This window comes from Myotis lucifugus, unplaced genomic scaffold (assembly GCF_000147115.1).
Source record: "Myotis lucifugus unplaced genomic scaffold, Myoluc2.0 scaffold_669, whole genome shotgun sequence".
NCBI classification, from domain to species: Eukaryota; Metazoa; Chordata; class Mammalia; order Chiroptera; family Vespertilionidae; genus Myotis; species Myotis lucifugus.
The window spans coordinates 270,380-298,222 of NW_005871717.1; the positions used below are offsets into that span (position 1 = coordinate 270,380).

A 27,843-nucleotide genomic window follows, 5' to 3' on the forward strand; every position below is an offset into this window, starting at 1 on the left:
TGCCGCACGCCGAGACTTCTAGCGGCACACGAGTACTCTTATGGCACGCCGAGACTTCTACGCCTCCTGAGACTCTGGCGGCACCCGAGACTTCTACCGTGCTCCCTGAGACCTCTACCGCCACGCCGAGACCCTGCCGGCACCCCGAGAACTCTATTTGGCACCCGAGAACACTGCCGGCACCCCGAGAACTCTATTGGCACCCGAGAACACTGCCAGCACCCGAGAACACTGCCGGCACCCCGAGAACTCTATTGGCACCCCGAGAACTCTATTGGCACCCCAAGAACACTGCCGACACCCCGAGAACTCTACCGGCACCCCGAGAACTCTACCGGCACCCTGAGAACTCTACTGGCACCCCAAGAACACTGCCGGCACCCCGAGAACTCTATTGGCACCCCGAGAACACTGCCAGCACCCGAGAACACTGCCGGCACCCCGAGAACACTGCCGGCACCCCGAGAACTCTATTGGCACCCCGAGAACACTGCCGAGGCAGGCACTGAGGTTCTGGATAAGGGCAGGGGTGGGGTGGGGGATGGAGATGACCAAGCTCAGGAGTTGCAAAAGCCAGGCAGCCAGGCCGGAACACGCACGAGAGAAGCAGACACGCCCAGCGCCGTGTGCACTGGGAACCGTCAGCCCTGTCCCAAGTGAGTGCTGTTTGGCTGTGGGCCAGTCCCACCAGACTCTCCAATTACTCAAGATGAGCTAGAAATCTGGTCTGTCTCATAATTTTGATTTGCAAAAATCAACCCCCATGGCAACATTTTAAGAACACCACTCAAGCCAAATGAAGCTCGTTGGCCAGAATCCTCGGGTTTGCAAACCTCGGCGAGAGGAACTCAAAGGTCTGTATAAGGCCAGGACCCTAGAGCCCCTGCCCGGCCCTGCCCCGGCCCCACAGGCCTGGCCTTTGCGGCTGCCCTGGCCAAGGTCTTGGAAGCCCTGTGCTGTCCCCACCCTCCTCCCACAGCACCGTCACCCCCACCCGACGCCAGAGGCTGGCACTTACCACAAAGTCTCGGCCCCGGCAGAGCACCTCGGCGGGCACACCACTGTGAGGGCTGGAGGAGTCCTTGGGGTACAGGATGTCACTGCCAACGAGAGTGGTGGCGGGTCAGTCCCTGTCCCCTGCCCAGGCCTCGCAGCCCCCCCTTAGAGCCCCGCTTGTCCCAGCCTGGCTCTGTGAACACGTGTAGGAAAGAGACACACTCCCCTCCCCATCCCAAGTTCTTCTTCCTACCCCTTCTTTTTTTTTTTTCTTAACAAATAGGAATTCCAATCCATTGAGAGAAATAAAGCTTTTAGGTTCATTTTTGTCTCTGTTGTTGTGTTTAATCCTGAGCACCTGAGGATATTTTCTCCCCATTAATTTTTAGAAAGAGTGGAAGGGAGGTGGGGGAGGGGGAGAGAGAGAGAAAGAGAGAGAGAGAGAGAGAGAGAGAGAGAGAGAGAGAGAGAGAGAGATGGATCGAGATCCACTGGTTGCCTCCGCACACATCCCGACCAGGGCCGGGGATCGAGCCTGCACCCGAGGTACGTGTCCTTGGCTGGAATCAAACCTGAGACCCTTCAGCCCACAGGCCGACGCTTTAACCACTGAGCAAAACCGGCTGGGCCCTCCCACCCCATCCTGACCCCCTCCTCTCCCCCGCCCACCACAAGTGGCCCAGCCCCAAGGCCGCTGCGCAGACATGAAGAGGCCAGGGGCTCAGAGGCAGACATGGCCAGCCCAAGACTCTGGGAAAACAGTGGGTCCCACGTGGAAAGCACATGCAAGCCCAAGAGAGATCAGTGATCGAGGGGGTGAGGGGCAGGGCTGGGACCTGGACAGGCCCTGAGCACCAGTGGGGGGAAGCCTGAGAGAAGGGGCCAGCATTAGGCTCAGAGAACTTCGGGGCCGAGGGCTTTCTACACGCATGTCCACAGCACAACCCTCCCCAGCCCACAGGCCTGCTGCCCAGGACACACTCACCACCCAACACCACCTCTGACACCACCTCTGCTCCTGCTGCCCCACCCCCTCAATCCTACCTGGCCACCAGCTACTACCCATCCTTGCCCCCACCTTCCCATAAACACTCTCGGGACAGGGACAGGGACAGGGACAGGGACACGGACCTGGGTGCTCACTGCTACCACAGAGAGCAGGTCGCTGCTAAGCAGGTGTGGAATGAAAGTGGCCCAGGCCCCGGACCTCTACGTTCTGTGCCCGCTCGGGCCCCAGATCGGTCAGGGCAGCGTGTGAATGACAGTGCCTTGTAGGGCCCAGGACAAGCAGACACACTGGACAAATGTGTGACTGTTGCATCATCCCCTCACAGGACAGGGCGGTAGGAGCCACAGGCCTTGCTGGGGTGGTCAGGGCAGAGACCACAGCAGGACCCAAAGACCACAAAGGCCCAGTCACAGGGACAGACCACCAGCTGAAAGGGGCGGCCGCACCAGGGGCACATGTGGTGCTGGGCAAAGTTGCAACCCCAGCCGTGGCAGCCTCACTGCCAGGGTTTGGCAGTGTCTCTCTCTCTGGGCCAATGTCCTCCAGTGTATAACAGGATGGCCCCTGGCTCTCGTGCATGGGTGACAACACCGGGCCCCATCTAACGAGGGATGTGCACCGAGAAGGAAAATACCCAATGCATATGCAGGGCCTGTGCTTCCCAGGGTGAGGGCGCCACCCATGAATATACTTTATAATTAATCAAATGGGTATTCATGGACTTTTTGCAGTGAATTGCTTTTTTTTAATTGGTCTTAGAGAGAGAGAAAGGGAGAAGAGAGAGACAGAGAAACATCGATGTGAGAACTATCAACTGGTTGCCTCCCGCATGCGCCCCGACCAGAGCGGGGTATGTGCCCTGACTAGGTATCGAATCCACAACCTCTTGGTGCATGGGACGACGTTCCAACCAACGGAGCCACACTGGCCAGGGCCACAGTGCATTACTTTTATAAAAATTTGTAACAATTCACTCTTTAACAGCTTTTTCACTTTATATCACACTTTCTAAAAAGTGTGTACATTATACCATTTAGAACTCATATAATTCAAATGTGTATAAAATGTAGACAGCCACACTGTATTCACCAAGGGTCTACTCTGTGCCAGGCATACTGAGTACTGGGGACGTAAGGGAGTCAGTCAACAGGCAGTCCCACCCCCTTGAAACTGACAGTCTGATGCAAGATGCAGACAGACTGGAGAGGAATCTCAGGAAAAGAGAAACTGCTGAAAGACATCAAGTCATAAATTTAAGACCTATGAAGCCCAACAGGACACATCAAAAGTTCCCCCTTAGACACACCTTCATGAACTGTGGAAAGCCAAAGCAAGAGAGAATCTTAAAAGCAGCCAGAGGGAACCGAGCAGAGGACCTTCCGAGGAGCACACGCGACAGGAGTGGGCTTGGCGGCCAGAACACAGTACGGAAAGCACATGAGCTGCTGGGCCTTATGCCCAGTGGGGAGTCTCCTTCAAGAACAAGGCTGAGCCCTGACCGGTTTGGCTCAGTGGATAGAGCGTCGGCCTGCGGACTGAAGGGTCCCAGGTTCGATTCCAGTCAAGGGCATGTACCTTGGTGGCGGGCACATCCCCAGCGGGGTGTGCAGGAGGCAGCTGATGGATGTTTCTCTCTCATCGATGTTTCTAACTCTCTATCCCTCTCCCTTCCTCTCTGTAAAAGATCAATAAAATATATATATATATATTTTTTTAAATATATTTTATTGACCTTCCACAGAGAGGAAGGGAGAGAGACAGAGAGCCAGAAACATCGATGAGAGAGAAACATCGATCAGCCGCCCCCCGCACATCTCCCACTGGGGATGTGCCCGCAACCCAGGCACACGCCCTTGACCGGAATCGAACCCGGGACCCTTCAGTCCGCAGGCCAACGCTCTATCCACTGAGCCAAACCGGTTTCGGCAAAATATATATTTTTTTAAAAAAAAGAACAAGGCTGAAAGAGACGGTCACCCTCAGGCTCCATTGGAGAACCGCCACAGCACTCCTTAGCAGAAGGAACTCGGAGAGACACAGAAAGAAATAACAAACACAATCCAAAGGCAAATATGTGAGCAGATCGAAAGAATGCCAACCAGATACTATGTCTTGTGGGGTTTAAAGTAGAGAGAAGGACACTATACAACAGCACGTGAGTTGGAAGATAAATGTAAAACATTCTGAGTTCTTTGAATTATCCTGGATGAGGGCAAAAAGCAGCAATTAATATAAACTGAGACAGGTCACGAGTGCATGCTGAAATCTGTAGGGAATCACTAAAACAGTTACGAAAGGGTAACTTCCAAATCAGCAGGAAAAATGGAATAAAAGAAGAAAGAGAAGGTAAGAATATTAAATGCAATGTAGACAGATTTAACCCAAATATCAGCAACCATATTAAACATAAGTGGATTAAGTGCTCCCATTAAGGGGCTACAGACAACTTACCTCTTCACCACCCAATTTCCTTGGACTAACATCGCCACCTTCTGGATGCCACGCAGAACAGCCACGGAGTCCACAGAGGGGCCCAGGAGGCTCATCAAGTTGGCAAAAGGCATGACCTTCACTGAGGAGGCAGAGACATCAGACCAGGGAAGAGGAGCCTGGGCCCTTCCCTGTCCCCACGGGTCTGCCTGTGCAGCTTAAAGAGCAGCCCAGCCCGTGAGTGACACCCAGGACACGGTTCCGTGGATCCTGAAGGCTATGCCCATGAGGAAGACCAAGTGTCAGGAGACACTCGCCATTCTACTCAGGTCCAGAGGTTCAAAACTGTCCCAGGATCACCTGGCTAGTCAGCGGCAGAGTCGGAATGAGACGCCAGGTCACCGGGGTCCAGAGTCCACGCACTTAACCTTTGTGCTCTGCTCACCCCAACTGCCTGAGCCCCCCACCCAAGCGAGCAGGGCCGGGCCGGGAAAGGCCCTCAGTTCTGCAGCCCCAGGCACAGCAGGAGCTCCGCTCTGCTCGGGCCCCAGAGACCTTGGAGTGGGCATCTCAGAGGAAGAGCCCAGGACCTGGGACTCAGCTCTGAGGTTCAAGGCTCATGTCTGCCGCTCATCGGCTCCAGGCGCCCACAAGTTCTGGCTTGCAGAATCCTCCAAGAAAAAGACCCGCCCTGCGTGGGCACCATGCACTGCGCAGGTGAGCATGCTGAGGACGGCAGCTAATGGTCATGGGCAGAGCTCGGGAGCAGCCCCCGGAGCTACCAGTCCCTTTTCATAAATTCACAAACTAAGGCTCAGGAAGGTGCTCACACAGCAGGGGAGGTGTGGGGAGCCCGGCCCTTAAGGGGCCGCCAGGTGCCATCGAAACTGTAAAACTGGGCAGCTCCAAGCAGAGGGCAGAAGGAGCCTCTGGCCTCACCCCCTGGTCCTCAGTCTGTCCCCGACTCGGGAGGTGGAGGGTCCAATGAGCACCCACGAGCACCCACCATTCTTCATCAGGATCTTGATCTGATCGGCCAGGGGCAGGGTGCGCAGCTGGGCCATGGACAGGACGTTGCTGGGGGCCACAGGTTTGTCTCTGTTAGGAACACAGGCAGCGGGTCAGAGGCTGGTCAGAGGACACAGGCAGAGCCCTGGTGTTGCCCAGCCCGCTCTACTCACTTCTCCTCCTCCTGGCTGGGCGGCACCAACATCAGGAGGTACTCACTGCGGAGGGGAGAGGGCAGGTCAGCGGCAGTCCCCCGGCTGAAGCCTCCTCGCCAGCAGCCAGAGGCCCAGCCCTCCCACGTCGCTCCCCAGGCGCCCCCAGGGGCCACAGTGCCAGTCCCACCTGGGCGACTTGATGAGCTCCGTGTTTTCGGCGCTGCTGCAGCCCTGGCACAGCAGGTACTGGCGCTCGTGCTCAGAACGGCTGTCCTGCGGGAGGACGGGGGGACGGGGGACAGGACCTCAGCTGAAGCCCCGCAGCCCTCCACCATCCAGTTCTCACCACTTGCCGCTCTAGCCACCCACTGTGCTGCCCCTCAGCAGCTACCTGACAGATTTCATGGCTGCACAGCCCCAGCATGGTGCCTCAGGGCCTGCCTGTGACACGGGAACATAGAAGCAATGACAGCTAGCATTCAGTGAGTACCTACTGTGTGCCAGGCTCTGTACCAAAGGCCGTAATTAACACCAACTCACCTATCCTCAAAGTAATGCCACCAAGTCAGGGCCTATTATTATTATTATTATTCCCATTTTATAGATAAACAGATTTAGAGAGGTTAGGTAACTTGCCCAAGGTCACACACTAGGAACAGCAGAGCTGTTTGACCCTGAGGCAAAGGCTCTGTCAACACAAATCTCTCCCAGGAAGGTTCCAGAAAAACGCTGGGAGCCTAGCCTGTGGGGTGCAGGGAGCTAATATTCAGTTGCTTCCCTCCTCCACACAATTTCAAGAACTAGGTCCCAGAGTCAATGCACGAGGTGAAAGCGAGCACAGTAAGTCACCTCGGCAGTTCCACGGCGACCTGCACGGCGCGCAGATGCAGCGTGCCTGAGGTTCAGGGCCCACAGTGCGTGGAAGACAGGTAAGCAAACAGAAGCCCCACCCCAAGCCCAGCAAGAGGCTCGCTCACGCTGGGGCGCACCAGGACCAGAGGGGCAGCCCATGCCTCCCTCGGGGGTAGAGTGGACACTGGAGTCAGGACACACTGCCTGCAGGATGTGATCCCCTCGCCCTGGGCGTTAGCAAGTGGCCACGACTGAACCTCAAGTAAGGGAGAGGTGACACAATGAGGCCACACTGCAGTCCTTCCTGGCACCGGCTCCCCGGACCCGCTCACCCTCAGGCCGTGGTAGTGCAGGTGGACCCAGGGCTCCTCAGCATGCTTCTTCTGCAGGAACTCGTAGGACTGCACGCGGCGCTGCCGAGCCTGCTCCGACTCGGGCCGGGAGAACCGCACCTGGGGACAGGAGGGGAGGCCTGATGGCCTGGGCACTTCCTGGGCTGCGGTCCCAGCCCCCCAGGAGGCCACATCGGGGGTACTTCCCACTGCCACCCTCCCCTCATGTCCTCACAGGTCTTTTAAATTCAGTTCTGACCATGTCCCTCTGTGACCTGCCAACACCGGCCAGGGAGCAGCTTTCTCAGGGTCACCACCTGCCCGCACCCAGTCTGTTTCCACTCTGCCTGGTGGCAACACCCCCATTCTCCTATGAGAAACACCAGTTCCCCTTTAGTTCCTACCTAGTATCCCTCCCCCCAAACACACATTCCCAGCTACAGCGGTGGGCAGGCGGCTCAGACCTGGGCAATTTGAGCAAATCCCCTAGAGCACAGGGACTGGTGCAGGGTCGGCTAAACCTCGGAGTCCATTCTGAAACTTTACTCAGAAGTAATGAGAAAGACGTTCCTTTCCCCCAGGGGTCTTGGAAGCTGGGAGGATGTAAGCCTGGAGCTGGGACAACTCTCTCTACCACTGGGGACAGACACCTGGCCTGAGAAAGAGGCCGAAGAGGAAGACTACACCTAGAGATGGAGAAACCAGGTCTCAGAACAGAGTCTGAGCACCTGAATGCAGCCATACCCGAAGTTACCCCTCAACTTTCAGTAACGAGAACCAATAGGCTCCCTTCTTACCCACGCCATTTACATCTGGCATCTGCTGCTTGGGGTCCAGGTGGAGCCAAGCCCGAGTCACCTCTCTGTGCAAGGGGCGCTGGACACTGCCTGGGCTGCAGGACTCTGAGGTCCTACAGGAGGCCTTGAAGGCACACAGGCCTGAGAGCGCCCGGCTAAAGGGCCAGAGAGCACCCAGGAGGGGAAAGAGGTATCCAGGTCATCCAGCAAGCTACTGGGAGGACACATGCATCCCCCATGTTGGTTATGCCAGAACCCATCAGCCTCCAAGGCTATGCAAACACCCACAGCTTTAGCCACCTATGTACCATCCATGTCATTTGTGCAGTATTTTAAATACTGACTCATTTAACCTAAATATACTTAAATGGGGGAGACTTTATAAGGTCAATATTTGAAAGGTCAAGATTCTTCCTACAATCTCTGAAATGCAGGAATAACTATTGAGATAGAAGCGCTTCAGACCTGCACCACTGGAGACAGAATCACACAATCACACAGGGCTGTGGCCCATGGCAGACAATGTTCGCATGTGCATGGGACCCCTATGCCCTGGCTTCCTCTCCACACAAGTCCAGGAAGCCAGGATGCCATCTCCCACACACGCAGGGCCGCCGTCCTGCCGATAGCTCAGCAGGGCAGAGGCTCGGCGGTCCCTCCAGGCAGCCCAGCAAGAGGGCCCTGAGGAGCAGGCTGTTCCTGCACCCGCTTCACCAGAGTGCACCCTCGCACAGACCCCCGCTCCTTGCTCTCCAGACCACTGCGCTGCAAAGTGGCCCTGCTGCCCCTCCGCCCACACCCTCCCTCTGGGGCTGGAGCTCACCGTGATCTGCTTCACATCTTCTTCTGCCTCGTCCTGCGAAGAGTCCCCCGCTGCGAGAGAAACAGGCTGCTCACAGCCTTGGAGACCTCCGCTCCCGCCCTCACCCCCACCCCCACCCCCAGGTAGATGCATGTCAGTGGCTCGAAATGGGGTACAAGTTTCCCCCGAGGGGACGTTTGGAAATGCATGGAGGCATTTTGGGAGGTGGGTGCTACTGGCACCCAGTGGGCAGAGGCCATGGGTGCTGCTAAGCATCTGTAACCCACCCCTTCCATACTCTTCCCTTGGCCAGCCCCTCCCGCCTAGTCACAGAGATAGATGGCAGGGCTGGGCAGCTCACCCTCGCTGGCTGCCTCCCTCTCCCGGTGCTTGGCGTCGGCCTTATCCAGGTAGGAGAAGCTGGGCCGAAGCTGCAGGATGCCGTGCAAAGGCGTCAGGTGGAGCTCACCTGTTGGAGGAAGGACTTCCACCTGACTCCAGGAACTGAGCCAACGCCCGGCCTGGTTCGAGGCAGTCAGGCACCAAGGGCCCCGGACTCCACTGAAGGCCCTGGCCCAATGGCCAACCACCTCCCGCCTCTGATCCTAGGGCCTTGGGACCACCAGGCCGACCCCTCCCTGCACCCCGGCCCTGCTGGACACAGCAAGCACACAACCGGGATCAGGACGGGAACGCTGATTCAGCCACGTCCGAAATGCCTGCCTGCAAACCTCCTCCACCAACACCCAGCCCCTGCCGTCAACTGCTGCTCCCACCACGCCAGGCAACCAATCCACAAACACACGCCTTTCCCCGCCAGGCCTCGGTCAGACACCCTCACGGCCTCCCCAACCCCACACCCGAGAGTCCCTCAGCCTCCGCCTCTTCCTGCCAGAACCCCACCGTCCCATTAAGTCAGCTACTGAAATGCGGAGGAGCCCACACTGATGAAGGCCGTGGCTTCTCCTGGGAGGCAGTGCAGAGACCATCTATCTCACAGGTGACCGTGGGCTTCGGAGAGCAGAAACCAGAGGCCAGGCCCTGAGGGAGCAGGACGCTCCACATAAGGAGCAACTGAGTGGCCGTCTGGCTGCCAGGAAGGTGATGTTAAACATGTAGAAGAGTTACTTGATGCTACTTTTGATTCTATTCTATTTTGTTTGCTAAGTATTCACATTAGTTTCACTTATTGCTTCATAAACTCTAAATACTTACAAGACCTTGTACTTTTTAGCAGGTTTGAAATGTAATTCACATGCGATACAGTTCAATGTGTTCTAACATATGCAGAACTGCACAACCAGCACCACAATCAATTTAAGAACGTTTCATCACGCGCCAAAACCTGTACGCAGCAGTCACTCCCCACCCATCCCTGGCACCCACGCCCCTGCGTTCTGTCCCTGTGCATCTGTCCGTTCTGGGCCTTTCGTATGAATGGGAGCACAAACGTGGGGCCTTGCCCTCCAGGCTCTCGGTGTCTGCCCCTCACTCTGAGGTGACTGAGAATGCTCCCGAGTGGCTACACCACGTTGCCATCCACACCAGCTCATGGACAGACAGCCGCACGATCCGTTTCACCAGCACGAATAATGCTGCTAGACACACGCAGGGACAAGTTTTTCTGTAAACACAGCTTTCATTTCCTCGGGCAGATCTGCCTAGTAATGGTACCTTGTATTTAAAACAAGTCCACCACTTGTCTCGAAAGTTACGCTGTGTGTGCCCTGGAGCCCGATCCCTGTCAGGACAGGCTGCGGCTAACCGGAAGTCCTTGACAGCCGACTCTGGAGCCATGACAATCTGTCATCTGCACAAGCTGCCTGGCCCCTGTGGGTGTCTAGCATTTGGGGGAGAGGGGCTGGACACCAGGCTAGAGCAGGCCCCTCCCAGCCCCAGCCCACTTCCCACCCCCTCAGTACCTTGCCTGTAGAGCGCAGCAGCATAGCGGGATGTGTTACTGGTGGTCTGGGAGGAGCAGAATGTCTGCTTGTCCATCAGCTTCCTGGGAGCACAGGGAGAACGGGTGTCCGGGGGGGAAGCACCAGCCCCAGGCCTGGCAGGCACAGCCCCCTCGACTTCAGACGCCTTCTGAAACCCAACAGCCAGGGACCAAGCCCACAGGACAGGCTACGTGTGCAGCCAGAGGGAAGCTGAGGTGACAAGCAGGGGGTGGGAGCCCCTACACCCCTCAGGGCCCCGGGAAGGACTTGGTGGGAGGAGCCACCTCGGGGAAGCCCTTTCCCAGGGGAAGGGTCTGCACCAGGCCCACTACTCGAAGGTGGGAGGCAGGGGGCCGGAAGCCAGTTCTGGGGCACAGGCCCCGACATCTGAGCCCTGAGCAGGCACACTTGGACAGTGAAGCTCGAGGCCCGGAGGCCAGGGACTCACGAGGAGTAGGTGCTGGTCTCGTCTGCGCAGGTGCCATCCACATTCAGCGCGATCTGCTCCCCTTTGCTGCGGCAGTAGTTGGGGTTCAGGGTGTCGATGGCCATCTCAAGCTCTACCTGGAAGCACCAAGCACCCCCACCAGCCATGAGGACTCCAAGGCACAGCCCTCAGGGGACCCCCCCCCCCCGACTGCCGGCCCTGCAGGAAGCAGGGCACCTGTCCCGCCCCAGGGGCTCAGCTTCCGTCTACACCACAGGCCACAAACCCAAATTCCAACAGAAAAGGCCAGAGTGGTTTTGGGGAGGCGGGAGAGGGTCGTGTCATTTTGTCACCCCTTCCCCACAGCTCCACACCCCCAGAGGCCGACAGCTGAATTAAAAATCAAGAGACTTCTCATAGAAACCTTACTTTCACTTTCTCTCGGAAAGGCAGCGCAGGGCTGGACAGGCGGTTCCCAGCTGTCCTGCCCCCAGGCACTGTGAGCAGGAGTCCCCAGGCCTTTCCCTCCTGGAGGCTCCCTCCTCCAGGCCTCTCATGGCCCTGCAAGCGGCTGCTCTCCTCACTCTCCATTCACTGCTGAGCTCCCAGTGCCCAGCAGGACCATCCTCGCCTCCACCAGCTCCCACCAGCCCTCCTTCCAGCACAGAGGGCAGCCCACCTTCTGCTGCTTGGGCTTGATCCTGGCCGAGAGGTGCGGGATGTCATCGTAGGTCATCGAGGCTGGGCGCACAGGGTACTGGAGGGAAGGAAGGCATCAGTGCTCCCTGCCCAGCCCCCGCTCTCCGCAGCCTCCCCTTCTCACTGGCTCCACCTGGCCTCCTTCCAAAGAACTGCTCAGAGGCCTCCAACTTCCCACCGGCAAGCCCCAGCCTCAGGAACCCAGAGCCGCACATCACCCTGTGGGCTCTGGCACCCGCAGAGCACCGCCATGGAGTCAAAAGGGAGGTCGTCCAAGGGAGCCAAGAGGGAAAACAAGACTGGCCAAGTGCCGCTCACAGCCGAAGCCGGGCGAGGCCACGCGGGAACGCACCGCCGCAGTCTCTCCTGCTCTGGAGGGACTTTCCCGGAACGGAAAGATGAAGACAGAGGAGGGAGCTGTCTGCCACTGACCTCAGAGAGCCCCCTGGGCCGCAGCGTCGCCACGTGTGACGTTATTTTTATGTCACACCTTAAGGTACTGCTCTGAACACACTAGGGCCGTGGTCGGCAAACTGCGGCTCTTTGCCCCCTTGAGTGTGGCTCTTCCACAAAATACCGACTTCTGCGCACGAGCCACGAAGTTTCAATCGCACTGTACATGCGCCCACACGTGGTATTTTGTGGAAGAGCCACACTCAAGGGGCCAAAGAGCCGCATGTGGCTCGTGAGCCGCAGTTTGCCAACCACTGCACTAGGGCCATACTTCCATGTCAATCCTCACTGTCGCACTTCTCTGTCCCCCACCACAAATACGCTACTGAGTGAACGGCCGAGTCATGTTCGGACGCCCTCTCCGAAAGCCCCACGCGGCCTCGCCAGTGAGCCTGGGAGCTGTGCAGTGCGAGGTGAGCGCTCCTGCGGGGCCACGTCAGGATGGCATCTAGCCAAGGAAATGACGCTTCCTAGAAGCCGCTCCGGTGGCAGTGAGGCGACCTTCTCTGCTTCCTGGGCTGGAGGCTGGAGCCCAGCCCATCTGGAAAGAGTGGTGGTGAAGGGCGCAGGTTCTGAAGGGAGGGCCCAGCCCCAAAGCTGACAAAAGCAGAGCCTGGGGGCACAGATGCCAGCCCTTACCCTGGCACACGCTTGCAGTGCTGCTGCTGCTGCCCTGTCCCAGGCCCCACCCCAGGCAGGCCCCGTGCACAACTTATAGCCTCCCTGTGCCTCGTTTTATTGAATGCAACATGGGAAAAAATACTTTAAATAAGAACCAGATGGACAAAACAGTCTGGCAGTTCCTCAAAACGATGAGCTTCCATGTGACCCAGCAAACCCACTCCTATGGATACACCCCAGAGCAATGAAAACACATATCCACTCGGGCACCTGCAGGGGAAGGGCACTGCAGCGTTCATTACACGTGAGAGCCAACACAGCACCGACTGATGCACGGATAAACAAAACGTGCTGCCTACAGACCCACACTGTGGGGTTATTCCTCCATAAAAAGGAATGAGGCACTGATATGCCGGTGAATCTCAAAAACATCATGCCAAATCATGACAGCCAGACACAAAAAAGGCCACATATTGTGTGAGTCCAGGACAGGCAAACTCATAGAGACAGAAAATAGGTTAGCCCAGCTGGTATGGCTCAGTGGTTGAGCATCAACCTATGAACCAGGAGGTCACACGATTCCCAGTGAGGGCACATGCCTGGGTTGCGGGCTTGATCCCCAGTAGGGGGTGTGCAGGAGAAAGCAAATCAATGATTCTCATTATTAATGTTTCTTTCTCTCTCTCTCCCTTCCTCTCTGAAATCAATGAAATATATATATATATACATATACATATATATATATAAAATAGGGTGATGGTTCCCTAGGGCTGCAGGTGGGAATGGGGAGGGGGGCAAACGTCCTAAAATAAACTGTGGTGCTGGCTGCACAGTCCTATGAAGAGACTAAAATCCATTGCTTTATCCACTTAAATGGGGGAATCATATGTTGTATAGATTAGATCTCAATAAAGCTGTTACAAAATTACAGTAACAATAAGCACACAGGGTTATTGTGGGATAAATGAGTTTAAGTGCTTGAAGCGAGGTCAGCGCACAGTGCCAGGGGTGGGCAAACTTTTTGACTCGAGGGCCACAATGGGTTCTTAAACTGGACCAGAGGGCCGGAACAAAAGCATCGATGGAGTGTTTGTGTGAACTAATATAAATTCAAAGTAAACATCATTACATAAAAGGGTACGGTCTTTTTTTTTTTTTAGTTTTATTCATTTCAAACGGGCCGGATCCGGCCCGTGGGACATAGTTTGCCCACGGCTGGCACAGTCCATGCTCAATACTGTGAGCCATGATATCCGGGAGGGAGGGGCTCCGGCAGACAGGCCTGAGCTGTTGCAGAAGGGCCTCTCTGAGGCCCGGTAATATCGGTGGCTGTCAACTTAGTGCCAGCTCTGCAACAGGTAGCATTCTAATCCCCATGGGGACCCTCCAAGTCGGGAATTAACACTCTCACCATTGTGCAAATAGGGAAACTGAGTCACAGCGATTCAGGAACTTGCCCAGGGCTGGCAGCTAGGTGGAAGCGGAGCTTTAGCCAGACCACGGCTCTGCCTCTTGGCTGCCTTGCTCTCTCATATTGGAAATGAGAGACTATGTCACCCACCCATGAGAACGAAGAGAGCTGTCCTATCACACTCGGAGGTCTCCGGGGTTCTTGGCCCCGCTCCCCCCACTGCACGTCCACCACCCACCAGTACCTGCTTTCCTTCTTTACCTCCAGGTCCCTCAATTACCTGAAACAGATAGAGCTTCTCCGCCAGACTTTTGGCCAAGTACACGTCGACCTGGGGAAAAGGGAAGAAGATTTAGCCAGGAGACCGACCCAGGGCTGCCCCGCCCGCTGGTGTGAGGGGCAGTGGCCCCAAAGCAGTCTGGGGCTGGAGGGAGAGCTCAGCCATTGCTAACACCAAAGGGAACCAGGTCTCCAATCTGGACACAGCCAGGGCCCCTCCCTCAGGCTCCCAGGGCCCTACCCAGGTTCACTGCAATCGAATAAACTGTGTCTTCCCTGGGGCTGCCCAGAGGAGGGCCTCCTGGAGGAGGGCCAATGCTTTTCTGATGCAGATGCAGCAGGGGGGGTGCCTTCCACCACCCAGCCTGGATCCGCCTAGCGCCCTGGCCACACCGAGGGGCCTGCAAGGCCCAACTTTCTTTCTTCTTAACACTAACCTCCCTGCCCCACCCCCACCATGCCCTGCCTGCTCCCAGCTCCTCACAGGAACCAGGCACCTACTCTCCCGGCTGGTGAAGGGCCCAGGCGCAGGGGAGGCACGGTGCAGGGCCTGCTTGGTGGAGGAACAGCATGTGCAAAAGCCCAGAGTTCTAGGGTGTGTCCTCATCGGCACTGACACTCCCGCCCGTCTGCTCCGGAGACCCCGCCTCCTCAGTGTCTCCAGAGCCCCTCCTGCCCGAGGCTCACTGTCCTCAGAGCCCCAGTGAAGTGAAGGGGAGATGGCAGACCCATTCCTTCATTCAACAAATAATGCCACTGACTATCTATTATGTCCAAGGACCTGAACCTGGCTTTGGGGACACGGTGAACAGAATAAAAACTCTGTTTACGCTTTCGCCCAGCCGGCATGGCTCAGTGGTTGAGCACTGACCTATGAACCAGGAGGTCATGGTTCGATTTCCAGTCAGGGCACATGCCTGGGATATGGGCTCAATCTCCAGTGTGGGGCGTGCAGGAGGCAGCTGATCAATGATTCTCTCTCATCATTGATGTTTCTATCTCTCTCCCTCTCCCTTCCTCTCTATATTTAATAAAAATATTCCTCTCAATAAAAATGTTTTTTTAAAAACCCATAAAACTCTACTTTCTCCAAGCTTCCATTCTAGCAGGAGGAGACTTAAGTCTAGGGCTAAGTGCTGTGGCCAAGTGCAAGGCAAGGCCGAGGTAAGGGGCAGAGGGCTAGGGCCAAGGGGCAGTGTGCAGAAGGCCACACAACCACAGGGTGGTCAGGAAAGCCACTCTGGCACGGAGATGCCAGCAGAGACCTGGAGGGAGGGAGGGAGCCAGCCAGGCAGGCACCTGGGGAAAGAGGTCCCAGTCTGGCTGGAGGATGGGCAGAAGAAACCCAGCCCCTGCCTGCAGCCTGGGCACAGCACTTACCTCCTGTACGACTGGGTCATCCTCTTCATTGGCCATACTAGGGGGGAGCCAGCCGTGAGGTCCGCAGACTCAATCTGTAAGGGAGAACGGAAGGCCTGGCCTGTCAGTCAGCGTCCAGCCGACACTCCACTGTGCCCATTCCGTAACAGGTGCTGCTCTGGGACTCTGGGAGGGAGGAGCCCAAGACAAACAGGTGTTGATCTTTTTTCTACGTGTTTCCTGGAGTCAATAATGACAGCCAATATATAATCCATCCATCGGCACCCAAAAGAGAGAAACCACCATACCATGGGTGCAGACGGGGTGGGAGCTGCACCTGGGGGAAGGATGACCAGTTGGAAGGGTTTTTCTGACCACTCACAGTAAGAATTCGCCAGAACGGAGGCTGGCTGAGCCACAGCCATGATCACAGCACTCGGGAGGGAACTAACTGGGACCATGGGAAGTTTTAAAAACGATTCAGAGAATTCTGGTCAAGATGGCGAAGCAAGAAGCAGCAATGCTCGCCACGGCCACATTACAATTACCACTAAATTACAGAACAACCACGTTTGAGAGCCACCTGAAAGCTAGCTGAGCGAACCCCCATAACTGAGGATAAGGATATACAAAAGAAATGATGTAGAGACTGGCAGGAGGGGCGGAGACCAAAACAGACTCGCCCCACACCCACATGAGGCGACAGCTCCTGTGTGCAAGTCCCCCACCTCACACCAGGCCCCCCAGCCACAGCGCCAGCGCCAGGGCGAGGAGTCCCCAAAACAGCTGGTTATGAAACTCAGCAGGGACCCCGTGCAGGTGAGACTGAGGGCTGCTTTGAAGTGTAGAGCACAGACTCACCCAGAAACACGCACTGTGGGCTTCAGCACTGGGTAGCAGCTCGGAAAGTGCCAGGAACACACAGAGGGACCTGAGCTGACTAGCTTCAGGACATGGCCTGAGGGGCAGAGCTGGGGCAGAAGTGCTGGCAGGTGCCACTGTGACACAGGGGGTGCTAAATCTGAGCTCTCCATTAACCTGGCTAACACCTTCCATCCCATAGAGGTGTCCCACCCAACACACTCACCCAGCCAGAGCCTCGGTCAGCAGCTCCTCCACATAAGCAGCCTGCCTTTGCTCACGCTGAGGACTTTCCTACGTTTTCTCAAAGGCCCACAAACCTCAAACAAGCAGCAGCTGGCCTTGGAGTGCCCTGTACCTCTTAACAAGTGCCTCATGCCCGGCACAAGCAGTAATTGGTCTCAACTTGCATTGTAACTCCCACCAGGTGGCCCAAACCTGGCATCCGCTACAGCCAGTAACTGACTTGGATGTAGCTTCAACTAAAGGGCCACAGGAGCAGCACACGTGGCAGCCAGTCTGGGCTCTCAGCATTGCCTCTCCCAAGTGCACCAAACCCAGCACCAGTGGTGACCAAATGCAGATCACTTGGTAGCTTCTCCTTAGGGACCCGAGCCGTCACAAACGGTGGCCACTTGCAGAGCACAGCAGAGCACTACATAACTAGCCCCCAAAGAGCCTCGCTAAAGCAAACCCCGTTCTGTGGGGTCCACCCCTGAAAAACAGCTCACTCACTCAAGTCACAGCCAGCCCTCAGAGCCAGTCAGCCTGAGGGCCAACCCTACCCCCGGAAAGGCCAGCAGCAATCAAGGTGCAACTGCAACAGGAGGGCACACACACCCCACACAAGGGACTCCTGAAACGCCAGACGTAGGTGAGCAGGAAGGCTGCACCACCGGCCCCACAGGACCCCTACTGCATAAGCCACTCTGCCAAGACTGGGGGATGTCACAGAAAGAAACACAAACACAGAGAGGCAGGCAAAATAAGGCGACAAAGAAACATATCCAAAATGAAAGAAGTCCAGGAAAAAAATAAACAAAATGGAGACAAGCAATATACTAGAGGCTTGCAGGGATCACACCCTTGCTGGTCAGGGAAACCAGTTAGCTAGCTGTTAAAACAGCTGGAAGCTCAATGAACTTAGGGAAAGAGTAGGTGAACTCAGTGAGAACTTACACAAAGAGCCAGGAAACATTTTTTAAAATGTCACATTTCATGTGGAAATATGTCTGCTCCTCATTCCTTTGGGAGCAGGAAAACATCCATAACATGCTACATTAAAAAAGTTCTCAGGACTGTCAACCTTACCATAGAGGTTAAGTAGTAGTATATGTCTCCTACATAAAAACAAAAACAAAAAACAGTCAAAATTGAAGAGTACAGTATTAGAAATAAAGAATACACTAGCACAGCGGTTCTCAACCTGTGGGTCGCAACCTCTTTGGCGGTCGAACGACCCTTTCACAGGGGTCGCCTAAGACCATCCTGCATATCAGATATTCACATTACGATTCATAACAGTAGCAACATTACAGTTATGAAGTAGCAACGAAAATAATTTTATGGTTGGGTCACAACACGAGGAACTGTATTAAAAGGGCCAGAAGGTTGAGAATCACTGCACTAGCAGGAACCAACAGTAGATTAGATGAAGCAGAGAATCAAATCAAATACCTTTGGAAGACAAAGTGGTAGAAAATACCAATTAAAACAGCAAAAAGAAAAAATAATTTTTTTAAAAAAATGAGGATAGTTAAGGAACCACAACAAGAGAAACAAAATTCACATCATACAGCTCTTAGAAAAAGAGAAAGGGATTGAAAACTTCTATTTGAACGAATAATGACAGAAAACTCCCCTAACCCGGCAAAGGAAACAAACATACAAGCCCAGGAAGCACAGAGACTCAAACAAGATGAACCCAATTAGGTCCACACCAGGATACATCATAATTAAAATGCCAAAGGTTAAAAACAAGGAGAGAATCTTAAAAGCAGAAAGAGAAAAGCAGTTAAAGGAACTCCCATAAGACTGTCAGCTGATTTCTAAACAGAACATCTCAGGCCAGAAGGGATTGGCATGAAATATTCGAAGTGATGAAAAGCAAAGACCTACAACCAAGATTACTCTACCCAGCAAGGCTAGAATCAAAAGACAGATAAAGAGCTTCCCTGATAAGAAAAAACTGAAGAAGTTCATCACCATTAAACCAGTATCACAAGAAATGTTAAAGGAACTTCTTTAAGTAGAAAAGATAAAAAATACAAGTAAGAAAATATAGAAAAATGCCCACTGACAAAGGCAAACACAGTAAAATCAGTGGTTCAACCAACTATAAACCTAGTACAAAGATTAAAAGACAAAAGTAGTACAATCATGTGTAATTACAACAATAAATTAAGAGAAACACACAATAGAAGCTAAAAAATAATGACCAAAGCATAAACATAGAGGGGGAGTGTAAAAATTGTAGTGATTTTAGAATGTGTGTGAACCTAAGGGACTGTCAACTTAAAATAGACTGCTATAAACATAGCTTGTGGCATATATGAAGCATGACATAACCTCAAGCCAAAAATCTATAAGAGATATACAAGAAATAAAAAGAAAGGAATCCAAACACAAATCTACAGAAAGTCATCCTATATAATAAAAGAGAAACATGTAAATTGGCCATCCCTCCACTATGCTCACCAGCCAATCAGGAGTGAGCATGCAAATTAACCCGACAAAGATGGTGGGCCTGTGGGCAGTGTGCATGTGCACAAGCACCGAGTGGCTGTGGGCAGGCGTCTCACCCCACCCTGCCCCGGCCACTCCGGGCTGGTGAGCAGCGTGTGCTGGCGTCCCGCCCCACCCAGGCCTCTCTGGGCCTGTGGGGAGCGCACCTGGAGAGCCTCTGGGCAGGGGAGGTGGGCTGGCAGAGGGCGGCCTGTACTCCCTATGGCGGTGGTGGCAGCCGTGAGTGCACCAAGCGGAGCCTGCGGGCCGAGCTGAAGTAGCACCTGCAGGCCATCAGCGCTGAGGAGTGGCTGCGCAAGTCCTGCCTCCTGGCCCAGAAAGTGTGCGATCACAGGGACAGCCACCGAGGCAGGCCAGATTGACGTTCTCCTGGCCGCACCATGTGCGTTTGCGGATCTGCGAAGTCATAAGCTTCCGGTGCACACATCCTCTCCTCCTGCCCTGGCGTGCGAACGTCCCCCAGCACACTGTCACCCTCCCGCGCCTGCAACAGTCCCGGACCAAGGCGCACGCAAGTACCCCCCGCCCCTCTGACGCACTTCCATCAATCCCAGCATGCCTACGTCCCCCACAGGACGTGCGCAGGTCCCCTCCAACACGCTCACGTCCTTTGGAGAGTGTCTGGGTGTTCTGGGTGCTGAGGGTGGGCGCCTGTGAGATGACAGTGAGAGGGCACAGTGGTGATGCCGTTCCTGCAGAGGCCAGGGCTAATGCAGGTGCTGAGGCGGGAGCAGGTGCAGACAGACACATTCAGTGGATGTGGGCCGCCCTCGCTGAGGTGCCTTTGGTCAGCATTCAAGATCAGGAACCCAGAGGCGGCGAGGAGTTCCGTCCTCTCAGTGAAACGGTGGGATAGTTGGGGCGACTGCAGAGGAGGAATGTGCACTTGGGGTGCCAGCGCCCATGAGCAAAGGCCGCCCTGACTGAACCTCGCTCATGTGGGGCCTAGTGCACTCCTGCTGGGCAGTGGGTGACAGGACGTGCTTTTCCGAGTTAATGAGAGAAAACATTGATTCTCCCACTGCCTGTGAAGGTGGAAAGTGGAGTGGGGAGACATGCGGGGAGTGAGCGAGGTTCCCTGTCTGGGGGTTACAAACCCGCTGTTGGTTCCTTTCACCGCTGACTAAAGATATACAGGGTGTCCCCCCAAAATGTATACACACTTTGAATACCTACTAATTCCAATGGGTTTAAGCATGAAAAGAAAGAAACAACAATGGAGCTGTCATCTGTTAAAAGTGTGGGCACGCCCTAACCGGTTTGGCTCAGTGGATAGAGCGTCGGCCTGTGGACTAAAGGGTCCCAGGTTCGATTCCGGCCAGGGGCATGTACCTTGGCTGCGGGTACATCCCCAGTAGGGGATGTGCAGGAGGCAGCTGAATCAATGTTTCTCTCTCATCATGCTTCTAACTCTCTATCCCTCTCCCTTCCTCTCTGTAAAAAAAAAAAAAAAATCAATTAAAAAAAAAAAAGTCAACAGAGGCAAAACTGGTTCTTTAAAAAAAAAAAAAAGTGTGGGCACAAACAGGCAGTCAAACATTTCCCGAGAGGTCCCGGATTGGAGAGTGTGCAGGCCAGACTGAGGGCCCACTCCCCTCCCCCCTGCACGAATTTTGTGCACTGGGCTACTAGTCAACATATAAACAAGAGTAAGAGAATATGAAAAGAACAGAGAAGAATGACACAATCGGAAAACAATCAATAATTATTTTAAATGTAACTATCAATATTTATTTTAAATGTAATGGACTAAATGCTACAATCAAAAGACATAGGGTGGCTGAACAGATAAAAATAAAAACCAAGACCCAAACATATGCTACCTGTAAGAGAACCACTTCAGATCAAAAGACACAAGCAGACTGAAAGCTGCAGGAGGCAACCAATCCATGTCTCTCTCACACTGATGTTTCTCTCTCCCCTCCTCCTTCCCATCCACTCTCTCTAAAAATCAATAGAAAAAATATCCTTGGGTAAGGATACAATAAATAAATAGGAAATAAAAGACAACAATTAAACAAAAGTATATACCGTGCTCGTGGATAGGAAGATTTTAACAATAAAATGCCCATACTACCTAAAGCAATCCATAGATTCAATGCAGTTACTATCAAATGCCTGGCCAGTTTAGCCCAGTGGTTAGAGCAGGAGGCAACCAATCAATATGTCTCTTCTCACGCTGATGTTTCTCTCTCCCCTCCTCTTCCTTCTTTCTCTCCTACTCCACCCTCCTTTTCACTCTAAGGGGGGAAAAATCAATGAAAAAAATATCCCCAGGTAAGGATTAAAAAAGAAAAAAATACCACTGGCATTTTTCACAGAACTAGGACAAATAATCCAAAAATTTATACAGGACCACAGAAGACCCTAGATACCCACAGCAATCTTGAGAAAGAACTAAGTTGGAGGTATCATGCCACCTGATATCAAACTATATTACCAGGCTACAGTAATCAAAACAGCATAGACTGGTATAAAAAGAGACACACAGATCAATGGAATAGAACAGAGACTCCAGAAATAAACACATGCCTATATGGTCAAGTAATCTATGACTCAGGAGGCAAGAATATACAATGAGATAAAGACAGATTCTTCAATAAATGGTGTTGGGAAAATTAAACAGACACATGCAAAAGAATGAAACTGGACTACCTTCGTACACCATATACAAGAATAAATTCAAAATGGATCGAAGACTTAAATGTAAGACCTCAAACCATAAAACTCCTAGAAGAAAACATAGGCAGTGAACTATTGGACATCACTCTTAGTAATATTTTTTTGGCAGGCAAAGGAAACAAAAGAAAAAGTAAACAAATGAGATTACATTGAATTAAAAAACTTTTGCACAGTAAATGAAACCATCAATAAAACAAAAAAACAACCTACCCAATGGAAAAAGACATTTGCTAATGATATATCCAATAAGAGGTTAATATCCAAAACGAACTCATACAACCTACAGGGTGTATAATTTAAACTAACCACAGGGCTCTGCATCTTTGTCTGACTGGTCTGTACATAAGAGAGCACTTTAGGAGGCAAGACTGACACAGGAGTTCCCAGGCTCTGCCCTGGGTCTGTGCTCAGTTTCTATCAGTTCGGTGTAGATTTTAGTTCCATATTTGCAACTCCAAGCCCACATGGTAAAGTCTGTGTAGTCTGTCCTGGAGCTTGTTTGGCTGCACCTGAATCATACGCTACTACAACTAGAATAAAGAATTTCCAAGCCTGCCCCAGCTGGTTTGGCTCACTGGATAGAGCGTCAGCCTGTGGATAAAGGGTCCCAGGTTCGATTAGGGCCAAAGGCACATGCCGGGTTGTGAGCTCAATCCTCCCCCAGTAGGGGGCGTGCAGGAGGCAGCCAATCAATGATTATCTCTCATTATTGATGTTTCTATCTCTCTATCCCTCTCCCTTCCTCTCAGAAATCAATAAAAATATATTTTTTAAAAAAAGACTAAAGCCATGGATAAAATTCATGTTGTTAAAAAAAAAAAAAAGGAATGTCCGAGGCTGCGTCTCGTTTAGGTGCACGGGAGTGGGTTTGGAGCTGACTGCGAACAATGGGGAATTACATCAGCTGTGGTTGTCACATTGTTGGTTTTTTTCTCCCCTTTTTTTCTTGTTTATCATCTTGTGAAAGGTTTCGAAACTCGGTAATAAAAACAGTTGGTGTAAAAAATAAAAAAAGAACTCATACAAACTTAATACCAAAAAACAAACAGGGTGAGGGACAGGGGAAGGCTAGAAGAGGTCAATGGGGGGAGAAAGAGGGACATATGGGATACTTTCAACAATAAAGATTTAAAAAAATAAAAAACCAAACATCTAGACTTCAAACAAACAAACCGAATTAAAAAAAAATATGGGCAGAGTACCTGAATAGACATTTCTCCAAAGAGGACATACAAATAGCCAATAGACTTATGAAAGGATACTCAATGTGACTGATTATCAGAGAAATGCAAATTAAAACCACAATGAGAATGCACTTCAGACCAATGAGAATGGCTGTCACCAATAAATCAACAATTAAGTGTTGGCCAGGATGTGGAGAAAAGGGAACCCTCATGCACTGCTGATGGCACTGCAAATTGGCACAGCCACTATGGAGACCAGTTTGGAGGCCCTTTACCCTAAAAAAATTGAAAATAGAATTACCTTATGACTCAGCAATCCCACCTTCTGTGTATTTATTCAAAGAAATTCGAAACACTAATTCAAAAAGATATATACACCTGGCCAGTGTGGTTCAGTGGTTGAGTGTCGACCTAAGAACCAGGAGTTCAGTTTGATTGCTGGTCAGGTCACATGCTCAGGCGGTAGCCTCAATCCCCACAAGGGGGTGTGCCGGAGGCAGCCAATCAATGATTCCCTTTTATCATTGCTATTTCTCTCTCTCCATGTCCCTTCCTTTCTGAATTCAATAAAAAATATATTAAAGCCTGGCCAGGCGCTAGCCAGTTTGTCTCGGTGGATGAAGCATCGGCCTGCCAACTGAAGGGTCCCAGGTTCGATTCCAGTCAAGGGCACATGCCCGGGTTGCGGGCTCAATCCCCAGTGGGGGGTATGCAGGAGGCAGCCAATCAATGGTTCTCTGTCATCATTGATGTTTCTCTCTCTCTCTCTCCCCTCCTCTCTGAAATCAATAAAAAAATTTAAACAAAAATATATATTTTAAAAGATACAGCCCTAGCTGGTTTGGCTCAGTGGATACAGCGCCAGCCCCACAGACGGAAAGGTCTTGGGTTAGATGCCAGTCAAGGGCACTCCACACATATTTGTTGTCTAAATAAACGAATCACAGGGATGTTATTCAATAAGGAGCTCCCAAGAGCTTCTGAGTAGAGGTAGATCTTGGTGGGGTAAAAAGCCAGACAAGAGGGAAACAGGCCACTGTGACAAGTTGGAGAAGGAAGACGGAGTGAAAACCAGTAGCCCCAAATGCACAGCTTTAGGTGCCTTCTAAGACCAGACAGAGGGTCTGGATGGGAGAACCAAAGACCCCACTTGTCTGCACTGGCTGCCAGGTGCCACAGATGGCAAGCATCTCCTTCCTCTCCAGCTGGCTCTGTGGACACCTGAGAAACTGGGACTCCTAGGTGTGGCCTGGGCAGCTCTCAAGATGCAATCCTTCCCAATCACAGGCTTTCTCCGCCATTGTTGGGCTCTGCGGACCTCTCCCTAGTCAGAGGAGCTCCTCCCTCCAGGCAGGACATCTGACTGGATCAGAACAGGGGTTTTCGCCCTGGCCGGTTTGGCTCAGTGGACAGTGTTTGCCTGCGGACCGAAGGGTTCCGGGTTAGAATTTGGTCAAGGGCACGTACCTTGGTTGCAGGCTCCCCCCCGCCCGGGCCCTGGTCAGGGCTCATGCAGGAGGCAACCAATAAATGTGTTTCTCTCACAGTGATATTTCTCTGTCGTTCCCTCTCTCTTCCACTCTCTCTAAAAATCAACGGAAACATATCCTCAGGTGAAGATTAAAAAGAAAAACAGGGGTTTTCACCTCCTGTTACCCACCATCCCATCCAACTCAGTGGCTTTCAGTTTTCAGCCTAAGACCCACAGTAAGAAATCCAATGGGGTGCTGGGGGAGGGGGTAAGAGATCAACCAAAGGACTTATATCCATGCATATGAGCATGACCAATGGACACAGATAATAAGGGGGTAGGGCCATGTGCTGGGGGAGGGGAGGGGAGCTGGTGGGGAGAGGTCAATGGGGGAAAAAGGAGACATATGTAAAACTTTCAACAAGAATTTTTAAAAAATCCATTTCATATAAACGACCCAGAAGATACAATCACATAAAAACAAGGTTTCACAACCATAATTGTCTACTCTATGTGAAGCAGAGATGCTCTCTACCCTCGCTCATTAAAATGAAAAATGCTGGCCGATGTGGCTCAGCGGTCAGAGTATTGGCCCCAGTACCCAAGCGTCTCAGTTAGATTCTCTGTCAATGGCAGGTTCGATCACCCGCCTGGTCAGGACAAGTGTGGAGGCAACCAATCAATGTGTCTCTCTCACATTGATGTTTCTTTCTCCCTTCCTCCTTATCTATAAAAATCAATGAAGAAAAATTCTCTGGTGAGGATTAACAAACAAAAAAGCAAAATTTTAAAAAATGCTGGTTAATATCCCAAGTTGATGATACATCCCTCTAATATTTGGTCTTGACCTGCAATTTGAAGAGTACTGCTTCAGCAAATTTTCCTGTAGCCCCTCCTTCCTGCCTCCAATTCTCCTAGAAACAGCCAGAGCTGTCCTTGTAAATCACATCCTCCTCCTGCTGACAACCCTTAACTGTCACACAGAACAAAATCCAAACTTCCTTCCACGGCCCCTGCCTTTCATCATCCACTCGCTGGACCTGCCAGCCCAGCCTGCCTCAGGACCTTTGCACATCATGTGTTCCCGGGTCTTCTCAGGCCTGGCTACTTTTCATTAGATATCAGCACCACCCCTTCCAGGAGAAGCTGGGTTCTCTGACCACCCCACCCCATCTTAAAGCATCCCCACCCCAAATCCCTTCCCGGTCACTACCACCTCTCCCTGTTCTATTTCCTTTGTGGTTCTTCCCACAACCTGGAACTACTTCGTCTATTTGCTTATGTGTTGTCTACATTTGCACTGCAGTGGTTCTCAACCTTCTGGCCCTTTAAATACAGTTCCTCATGTTGTGACCCAACCATAAAATTATTTTTGTTGCTACTTCATAACTGTAATGTTGCTACTGTTATGAATCGTAATGTAAATATCTGATATGCAGGATGGTCTTAGGCGACCCCTGTGAAAGGGTCGTTCTACCGCCAAAGGGGTCGCGACCCACAGGTTGAGAACCGCTGCACTAGAGTCTAAGCTCCATCAGGGCCACTGAGTGCTTCAACCAGCAAGTGAAGATAATTACATTTATTTAATCAAGTTGTGAACGGGATTATTCTTTCTCTCTCTCAATTTACACTGATCTCTCAACACCCAGAACAGTGCCTGGCATGAAGTATACACAATATAGTACAAAGAATGAGTGAGTGAATGAGCACATGGAATCAGGTGGTCATAAAACTTCAACCCAGCGAGCCTAACTCAGCCCAGCCCGAGGGCGGGACTCCTGTGCGCATGAGAACAGACAGGCTGTGGCCCAGGAGGGAGCAGGCTTCCGGCCACCAGGAAAGCCAAGCTGTGCCACATCAGCAGTGGCCACCCGGGGCCTCAGCAGGGAAGGGCGCTGTGGCAGTGGCTCCACGGCCTTGGGCGCAGGAAGCGTCCCCACAGTGAAAGGGACAGGGACACCAGGTGGAGCGAGAGGGGCAGAGCAGAGGGGCACCTGAAGGCCGGTTGGGTGTACCTATGCTGCACCCAATCCAACCTGCCAGCCAATCAGAAAAGCAGAAGCAATCTCAAGAGCTCTCCAGCTGCTGGAGGGAGAGAGGTCTCCGGGGACAGAAGACAATGAATGGAGTGCAGGGGAAAGAGCCCCGGGGCAAGTCCCAAGGCCTGGCTTCTCTAGCTGGCTCTATGCCCCTAAGCAAGTCACTGGTTTCCACCGTTGAAGGCAGCGTTGGCCGGGGGGACGAGCAGCAGGGCCTGGCCAGGGAGCTGGTCTCAGCTGGTGAGAGCCTGGTCCCCATACGCCAGGTCACTCCAGGTCACGTACAAGAATCAACCAATGAACGCACGCCTAAGTGGAACAACAAATCCACGCTTTTTTCTTTCTCTCCCTCCCTCCTGCCCCCTTCTCTAATACCAATCAATCAAAAAAATTCTTTTAAAGAATTAGCCCTAAATGAGCATCAGCCCCTTCTCTGAGGACTTCACATCTTTTCTCATTTCATCTCCTAAGTCAAGATTCATCGTCTCGAAACAGGAAACGAGGGACCGAGGCTCAGAGAGGGAATAACTTGCAAGGTCACGGCGCTGGGGGACGGCAGCCCGGACAGAGCCCGCTCCGGCCGATGTCAAAGCGCCTTCGCATCCTTAGCTCCGGCCCCGCTCCCTCCGAGGAGCCGGCAGGACGGCGCAGCGGGCAAGGGCCCGGACTCCGGCGCCGCGCCGCGCAGGTTCAAGCCCCGCGTCTGCTGCTCAGCGCCGCGGCCGCGGGACCCGCGAGGGGCCGGGACCGCCACCCTTTTCACCCCGAAACGGGGAGAAGCACAGGCCTCCGAGGACGCGCCGCGGGCTGAACCCCGGGAGGAGCGTGCCCCGGGCGTCCATCTCCACTCGGCCATGTTTTCTCCCCTCGCCGGAGGGTCGGCCTCCCACCCCGGGGCAGGGAGGTCCGTGAGCCCATTTCACAGGTGAGAACCGGGCCGCGGCTGACACCTCGCTTCCTGCCCTGGCGCCGACCGGAGCACAGGGCAGGCGGCCGGCTACCCTGACGGGCTGGGCGACGCTCACCGACCGGTCACCGCGGGCCCCGTGAACGCCGGCCACGGCCCGAGAGAGCGCGGAGGCCGGGCCGGCTCCCGGCTGGCAGACCGGTGCCCTCCCGCTGCCCTCCGGGCGGGCCGCGGTCCCGAGCCGCTCGGCCCAATGGGTTTCGCCCCCCTCGCGGCGGCCAGGCCCCCACGCAGCCACGCCACGCCGGCGGGACTCCGGCCGCCTCCGGACAGGCGCTCCGGCAGGAGGTTCGGGAGGACGCGCCAGGCGGCTGGGCCCTG

The 27,843-nt window shown here is 53.3% G+C and overlaps 1 protein-coding gene and 1 non-coding gene across 3 annotated transcripts in view; one reads left to right on the forward strand and one right to left on the reverse strand.

Moving 5' to 3' along the window:
• The window catches only part of POLR3E (RNA polymerase III subunit E), a 25,747-nt gene extending 9,839 nt beyond the window's left edge, over positions 1–15,908 (reverse strand). Inside the window, exons 1-13 of one of the 2 annotated variants that reach the window (XM_014447511.2) lie at positions 15,595–15,908; positions 14,216–14,266; positions 11,431–11,508; positions 10,773–10,888; positions 10,304–10,386; positions 8,743–8,850; positions 8,403–8,452; positions 6,783–6,902; positions 5,786–5,871; positions 5,617–5,661; positions 5,442–5,533; positions 4,457–4,577; positions 1,019–1,100 (exon numbers count right to left, since the gene is read on the reverse strand). In XM_014447511.2, the coding sequence (XP_014302997.1) occupies positions 1,019–1,100; positions 4,457–4,577; positions 5,442–5,533; positions 5,617–5,661; positions 5,786–5,871; positions 6,783–6,902; positions 8,403–8,452; positions 8,743–8,850; positions 10,304–10,386; positions 10,773–10,888; positions 11,431–11,508; positions 14,216–14,266; positions 15,595–15,630 (1,068 nt within the window). In that variant the 5' untranslated portion in view covers positions 15,631–15,908. The remainder of the gene's footprint in view (positions 1–1,018; positions 1,101–4,456; positions 4,578–5,441; positions 5,534–5,616; positions 5,662–5,785; positions 5,872–6,782; positions 6,903–8,402; positions 8,453–8,742; positions 8,851–10,303; positions 10,387–10,772; positions 10,889–11,430; positions 11,509–14,215; positions 14,267–15,594) is intronic. The other variant, XM_006105308.3, reaches the window with a different exon arrangement.
• A 1,740-nt stretch (positions 15,909–17,648) lies between these two features.
• On the forward strand, positions 17,649–17,782 carry LOC111823770. The gene has a single exon (XR_002826861.1). It is a non-coding gene; the product is annotated as a small nucleolar RNA U109 (small nucleolar RNA).
• Positions 17,783–27,843: the final 10,061 nt, after the last annotated feature.